Source organism: Barbatula barbatula (assembly GCF_947034865.1).
Source record: "Barbatula barbatula genome assembly, chromosome: 21".
Lineage (NCBI taxonomy): Eukaryota > Metazoa > Chordata > Actinopteri > Cypriniformes > Nemacheilidae > Barbatula > Barbatula barbatula.
Window position 1 is genome coordinate 3,849,139 of NC_136784.1, and position 7,612 is coordinate 3,856,750.

The 7,612-nt window shown below is 37.1% G+C and overlaps 1 protein-coding gene across 2 annotated transcripts; it reads right to left on the reverse strand.

Moving 5' to 3' along the window:
- Positions 1-358: 358 nt before the first annotated feature.
- Positions 359-2,863, reverse strand: dpm3 (dolichyl-phosphate mannosyltransferase subunit 3, regulatory). 2 transcript variants are annotated; one of them, XM_079484463.1, is made up of 2 exons: positions 2,772-2,863; positions 359-2,217 (listed from the first exon to the last, which is right to left on the reverse strand). In XM_079484463.1, the coding sequence occupies exons 1-2, from the start codon at positions 2,852-2,854 to the stop codon at positions 1,893-1,895; spliced, it is 408 nt and encodes a 135-aa protein (XP_079340589.1). In that variant the 5' UTR covers positions 2,855-2,863; the 3' UTR covers positions 359-1,892. The 2 variants fall into 2 exon arrangements, with proteins under 2 accessions (XP_079340589.1, XP_079340590.1); XM_079484464.1 differs by lacking the exon at positions 2,772-2,863 and adding an exon at positions 2,635-2,767 and having other exon boundaries at positions 910-2,217.
- Positions 2,864-7,612: the final 4,749 nt, after the last annotated feature.

Genomic DNA, 7,612 nt, shown 5'->3' on the forward strand with positions numbered 1-7,612 from the left:
AAGAAAAGTTAAGTAAAGTTTTTTCATATTTGAAAAAAACTTTCCGAAACATGTTATATGGGGGAGTGCATTGAGCACAGAAATACTATGTAATACGTAAAGTTGACCACGTTAAGCTTGAGAAGCCAGCACTTTAAACATTGTAAAGAAGTCAGAATGCATGAAACAGCGTTAAATCCCCCCTTTAATGATAATGGATGATTCACCCAAAAATGAAAATGCTGTCATCATACACTCACCCTCTTGTCAATTTAAACCTGTATGACTTTCTTCTCACAATAGAAGATGTTTTGAAGAATGTTGGTAACCAAACGGTGGTACCCATTTACACTTGGTTTTGTGTCCAAACAATTTAAGTGCAAATAACGTGTTTAATCAACAACTTGTGTTTTAGCAAACTAACATAAACTATCATGTAGTTTCAATGGAGTAAAATGCTGAGTCTGCTTTCTCATGTGTTAACAGCTTGCGGGAGGCTATAGGGGGAGACATCACAGCACTTTGAGCAGTAGCCAATCAGCATTGGGGTGGAGCTTCTTTATATGAGAAAAGTGCAGAACGTTCCTTTTTTTAAAAGATCTTTATAGGCCTGTCAACAGGGGGTAAAGGGGACCTGAAAAACTCCAAGACTCCAGAAGCCTACTTAAAGCCTGGAAAGAATGAATAAGCTTTGCTGTCCAAAAACATCAGATTAATTCTGAACTATATTGAGCGCCCATGTGCACTTAGTGGGTTTAGGATTAGTGTTTTAAGAGCCAACATATGGGTGTGGATCATATTTCAGAATTATAACTCAATTTCCGTGGCAAAAAAGTTCAGCTAAACCAACAGTAGTTTCCATTCACACGCTGTTGGGACAAACCCCAATGCTTGATCTAATGTAAAACAGGGGGAGCATCAAGTAAACACACGACTTATGGTTTGTATTTTGTATCAAAGACAAGCCTGTACACAAAGTCTGAAATGTATCGTGTGGAATGCTAAATAGAATTGTCCATCAAACTACTTTATAAACAGAACTTAGTGATAGTTCAGCCAAAAATGAAAATTATGTCATAATTTCTTGTCATTTCAAACCTGTACGACTTTCTTTCTTCCGCAGAACACAAGACAATATATTTTGAAGAATGCTGTTAACCGGCACTCATTCACTTGCAGTGGTTTTGTGTCCATAGAATAGAATTGAATAGGTGCCAGTGCTGTTTAGTTATTAACTTTCTCCAGAATATATTTTTCTGCAGAAATGTAATGACAACATTTTCAATTTTGGGTGATCTATCCCTTTAAAGATTTACATCAACAACTATGTTCAGATAATATATGCAATCAGACACAATTTTAATATTAATCCTCAAGTCAAAATTCTGTCGGTAAATATATTTAGTCAAACATGCTGCAATTCTAAATAGTGGATTCTTTCCGAAGATTGAAAAAACTGGGTCAAAAATAAGTTCATTCCCCCAGCCAAAGCAAATACACAGATTCTGGTGGTTGTATAGAAATAGCATTGTCCTCCGTTGACAATAAGTACATGTCTCTGTAACATTGTAAATGACCTTAAACGGTGGAAATAGATCAGTCACAGGTGTGGAGCAGATTTCACAGCTTTGGGAATTTACATTGCAAACATTCAACCATCTTTTACATCGTGTGGGAAAACATGAACTCAGCTGGACAGTTTTAAGGATTATTTTACACATGCAACTGGACAATTGCCGCTTCAAAGGGTGTTTTACAGACCGGGTTTCAAAAGAATTATTGGGCGCGACCCAATCAGGAAAAAATGGTTACGTCAGACTACATTGGCATTTGTATAGGTAGATGATAAGATAAACACGTCTAAATGTCCATGTAGCTTCATATAAGAAACACAGTACGTGTATACAAACACTTCACATTTTCAGTCCCTTCTTTTTTAAGTCGTCTTTGGCTTCTTTTATCTGTGCCTTCAGCTCCTTGGCTGCTTCGTCACAGTCATTAAACGTGGCTACGCGGTAACCCACAGTCGCCAGTGAATAACACCCGAACGCCACCAGCAGATAGACGGGCATCGGCCAGGCCACTTCTTTATACTGTGGAGGTAGCTGTAAATCCAGGAGGTCAAAGGTAACAAGTCCCCATGGGATGCCAATCAGCAACACACCAAAGACCCACTCCAGAAGCTTGGTCATGGTGCAGAGGATTATGGGACAGAGGAGACAGAATGACACAATCCACCTGCGAGAAAAAAAGTAAAATAAAGGGTCCAGTCATTTTGTTTTTGACTGGGTGCTGGATGATACTGACAAATGACCAATGAATGGTTTGCATTGCAATTTTAAATATACAATAATAGATGAACAAATTACTTAGTTTATTATATGCACTATACACACATCATCAATAATTTTCTCATGACCTCATATGTTAGGAGCTTTTAAAATAACTCTTTTAAATTGTTGTCCAGCTTAAAGTAAACTGAAATGCTATCACATTTAAGGGCAACGATATTCAAGTGATCTGCAGCTGTATTTGAAATGTCTTCAAACAAAAGTATACTGTACATATCGAAGTAGAAATATACTTTAACACAACTACTTCCAAACATTTCATAAAATAAAATAAATGCAGTTTAATATTCGAATCAATCCCTACTTGTATATCCGTTAGCAATGAGGTTCAAGGCTTAAAACAAAGAAATCCTTCATCATAAAACATCAAATTCTGTAACTTAATAACACCGAACACCCGATAAAATGTCCTTTTTACTAGCTAAACTGCTTCAATCCTACCTGCTGCACAGAGCCAGCTCACCGCTTTTTAACAGACTGCGCACTTTGATGACGCCACGAAGTCGAAAGGTATGATGGGACATGTAGTGCTGTACTGTGAACCCGTTTCTACCCTTCGTTATTTTGAACCGTGTCATTTAATTTGCTACTTTTTATTAGCACAGTTGCCTGTAATAATTTTTAATTGTTATATATAACTTGTAAATATACATATTAACCTGTATTAAATAGCATATCATTACCGTCATGTACATTGGATGCAGGCCAACCTATTGTAGCCTATGTTACTTTTAATATAAAAATGTTGCACAGCTAAACAATATAACTCTTAAATAAAGTGCAAATTTCATACAGTGTTGTATGTAAAAAAATCATGTAAATAACGATTTAATTTATTGCTGTTATAATAATGAAAACTTATCAAAGGCTACTTCTTGCAAATGACTATTTGCCATACAGTTATTGTGGTCTTTTCAACCCGCGTTTTCTGCTCTTTTGTATCAATCTGAAAGCTGTTTCTGTCTAACTTTCACTCGTGTTGGCACAGCTCAGTGTCTTAGATGCCGCAGGCGGTATCTGCCCATTCAGAAGCGCCCTGATGGGCATCCGAGACCATGACCCGTCACACCATCTCACCAGCCAAGACGCACAAACATCACAGGCCCGCAGTGCACAGAGAAACAAATCATCACCCTCTCAGCAAATGCGAAGTTATTTTTAGTGATGTTTACTCTTGTCGGTGGATGTAAAAATAAATAATGTTATGTAGTATTTGAGTGGGGGTTTGAGCTGGTCATAGATACGGCGGTTGTATTTACTGTCTATACTGGCAGTAAAGTCTATACCGTACATCATATATGACCCGGCAAAGAAAGGACTTGTTTTTATACCTTATAAAATGCAGTTATTGTTATAAAAATATAGGCTATTTCTTCATAGAAGCACCGATAGAAAATATTTAAAGATTATTATTAAGAAATAGCTTATTTTATTAAAACACATATAGGTGTGCATGCAGTAAAATAATAAAAACATGCATTATCTATCTAAGCGTGTACGCATGCAGATCTCATAGATTCAGCTACTATGCTGATTGCTTTCATAATGTTATTCTATATGTTGCTTGGGCGTTTGTGTAGGCGTATGTGTGCAGTGAGCAGAATGTACATGGAGCGCAGTGGGAAAAACGCAAGTTGGCCGTTCTCAGTGTTGCAGACTGCCAGTCCCCTATTCTTCAGTTCAGGAAACCTGTGATCCAGCAGAGAGCAGTTGGCAGACACAACAGAACAGCCTGCACTGAGACACAGGGAGTGAGGGAGGGAGAGCGGGGAGAACAAGGCTGGAGGATCCCATAAACTGAAAGAATTAAAGGAGAAGATGAAAGCAATGAGCGATTGGAGCAAATAAAAATGTACATTGTTAAAAATTAACTTTAATGACTTCTGGTAACAAAAGGGTCTTATCAAGAGCCGTTTTTCACTCTATAATGTTGAGGTGGACTGTAGATCATTGTTTTCATGATTTATGAATGTTAGTTATTAAAACAGCATATTGGTTTATGTGTTTTAAATTAAATTTGCATTGACTGGTGCACAGGCCTACCTGAGGTTTGCCTGAGCTCCAGACCAGCAGGGGGCCCTGGTGGGTTACAGCAACAGTGAGTATTTACTAAACATGGGATCTTTCAAATACAATGTACAAAAAATTTAATTCATGCATCATTAAAGTCTTAAGCGATAAAGTTTTGCGCCGCTGACGATAAACTGCTTGCTAAGCTATAAATCATTAGCCTATAAATCAATACTAGCATGCAACACTGCCATAAATAATTAAGTGCCCTCATAATCTGAAGAATGTAAAATAATTATAAAAAGTAGAATAATTGGTACATGTTGTTCTGCATGAGATAATTTCCCCATGACTCTTAATATAAATAGTGTATGTCCAGGTAATCAAAGCTCAAAAAGTGTTCTTTTCCTGCCTTTGTTTTCAGTGTGGATTGCACTTTAATAGATACAGTATAAACAACCATATAATGGTGTATATATGTATTATTTTCATTGTTTTAAATGCCATTCACATATATTGTGTTTGGAGACAGTGCTGCTATTATAAATTAAAATCCCATGTGCGTCATACTCCACGGAACATTTGAAAGATATTTGACATATAAAGTATAAAAACCTTTTTCTGTTTGCGAGTCCCAGATGACAAATTGAAAGAGTTGATTAACAGCGCTGTCTTCCACAATGCGGATGTCGTCGTCTTCAAACTTCTGTTTGAAATTAAATCATAACTTCTGTCTCCCACTTTGATAAACAGGACTTTTCAGGGAAAGCACCGCAAAAAATGAAATCTACACATTTTCTAAGAAATCATTTTTGCCTTGTTTTCGAGTACAAATGTTTACAAATTCATAAATCGAGATACTTGAGAAGAAAAAGATAAGAATTTCAGTCTTGTCTTTTTAAATGAATAAAATAGGGTAAATGAAATAAACTTAAAGGAGTTCAAACTTTGCCCTTATTCACTTTCTATAGTCATTTTTATCCATCCTTGTATGGAAGTCAATGTTAAGTGCACTCCTTTCATTTAAGCTTTAACTTAATTCGGTAAACTTGAACGTTTGATAGTTTTATCCATCATATATTTTGGTGATTTTAGATTTGTTTTGACATTTGTATTGTAAAACAAGACAACAACAATTTCTTAGATTATAGTTTTTGCTTTGAGGGCTGCCATCTAGTTTTAAAGGTTCCCCAGTTGCATCAGACTCTAAAGTCCCTTTATGTTTTTATCTGGAAACTTTATTTTTGGAGTGTGGAGACTAGAGAATAGTGCATGCTGGCCGCAGTAAGAGGGAAGGGGGTGTTGGGTTTGGCGGGGAGCATTACAGGTGCAAGCCGGTCAGCAGCTGACCTTAATGCTGCATTAAATCCAGATGCTTAAAAGGCTTACACACTTAAATGGTGGTCCGCTGCCACCACCCAGCAAGATCTGTTCTGTACTGTGTGGACGCGTGTGTGTTCTAAGGGTAGAAATGTCCTTGAAATAATCAGCGTTACAATAACAGTAACAATAGACAGGAAAATAGGTCACTGGAGACTTCAGTGAAAAAAAACTATATTCAATACAAAGCAAAGACAAAGAAGAAAATTATAAATTTGAAGATAGACCTTTATTTTATGTTTAAAATGAAACAATCACTTTGAAACTCTGTGGCACCAGAGCATGTCTTGGATGGTTCAGACACAGTATGATTTAAAGGGAACAATTGCAGATAACTGTGTTTATGAGAGAGAGAGAGAGAGAGAGAGAGAGAGAGACAATAGCTCTTGGCTCACAAACAGGAAACCTCTGTTTCCTCTGCTTGAGGTCTCAAACTCTCACACACCCAAACACGATGTGTGAAAAACTCTGATCATCTGAGTTTCATGAGGTTAGCAGGCTTTATTGTAAAAATTCCATATATTAATGCATTAAAAAAAGATAAAATTCTTATTTAATTATTACCTTGTAATTGAAGAATTATTGTGATTTATTAGTGTCAAATATCAGTTTGGTTGATGTTATGGGTGTAAGCATTTCAATAAACCTAATGAAAAATCACGTTTAATAAGTAGAGCCGTGCTGTTGCTTTTCTAAGTGATATTTTCACTTGGCAGAGGATGAAATGGGTTAAACAGACATGCTTTTAGATGGAGCGTATTCACACCGCTCTTAGACGACCTGACTGGATATGTCATCTATTCCATATCTGTGTATTTTGGCATAACGGTACCATCATTCTTTTCTATGAGAACCATTGCTATGAGGGCTCCATCCCGGCCAAATCCTGACACGGACAGTCAAGACTTTCCAACTCTTTGGTGTCCTGGCAGAGGGGTTTTAAGCATTTCATTGAACCCGAGCGGATCAGATACTTCTCCGCACGAGTCAAACGCTCCATTTATGAAGACAACCGTGCAGGGGACAGCTGGACTCATAAATATTCACTGTACGGACGAAATATAAACAACATAAACTTCGACCTGACGTCCCGTGCCTAAACACAAAGTCAGAAGGTGTGTGTGAGTGTAAGCGATGGATCTGTGCCCTTCCTGTCAAGGTCCACCTGTTTCTGCTTTACCATGGAAAAAGAACAGAGAGAAACAAAGGATGGAAAGGAGGACATGTGGAAACAGGAATGCGCTTCTCTCAATCCGCTTGTCAGCAATTCTTTGGTTTATTTCAAAATCCCATAATACATCTGTTTCTGTGCCATCATAATATCAACATCATAAGCAAAAATGAAGGCCTTATTATTGCAGGGTAAATTGAAATCATAGGTGGTGGATGGATCTGAGAAGTATTAAGTTATACACAGTGAGACCGTAATTTAGAATTTTGTTTCTATTGGGCATTTTTATTTAGTTTATGCAAATTGCTAGCGACACGCACCAAAACGCTCCTGGTATATTTTTGGAGTTCTTATCCTGCTTTAGTTTCTGTTGTTGGTTGCCCTTGAGTAGATACATTATAAACAAACCTAAATATTGTGAATGAGGTTTGCATTGTTTTAAACACCAAACTGTGTTTGGAGACGACGCTTCTACTATTTATTATTAGTGAAATTAAGTTCCATCGCATTTACGGCACGTATTTGAAAGACATTTGATATAAAGTACACAAATCGTGTATCATCTGTTTGCAACTACCAGATGACGGATTGACAGGGCTAATTTATAGAGATGTTGTTTCACAACGCAGATGTCGTCGTCTCCAAACCTCTGTTTGAAATTAAATCAAAAGTTCTGTCGCAGACTTGGTTTAGAGCAGCGATTTAGTACACTACAAATCAT

What these genes read in the sequence shown, in the direction of transcription:
- dpm3 (XM_079484463.1), bottom strand. Translation starts at nt 2,854, where the DNA reads ATGTCCCATCATACCTTTCGACTTCGTGGCGTCATCAAAGTGCGCAGT. An exon ending in GAGCTGGCTCTGTGCAGCAG is followed by an intron (nt 2,218 to 2,771) that starts GTAGGATTGAAG and finishes TTTTTCTCGCAG; the next exon opens with GTGGATTGTGTCATTCTGTC.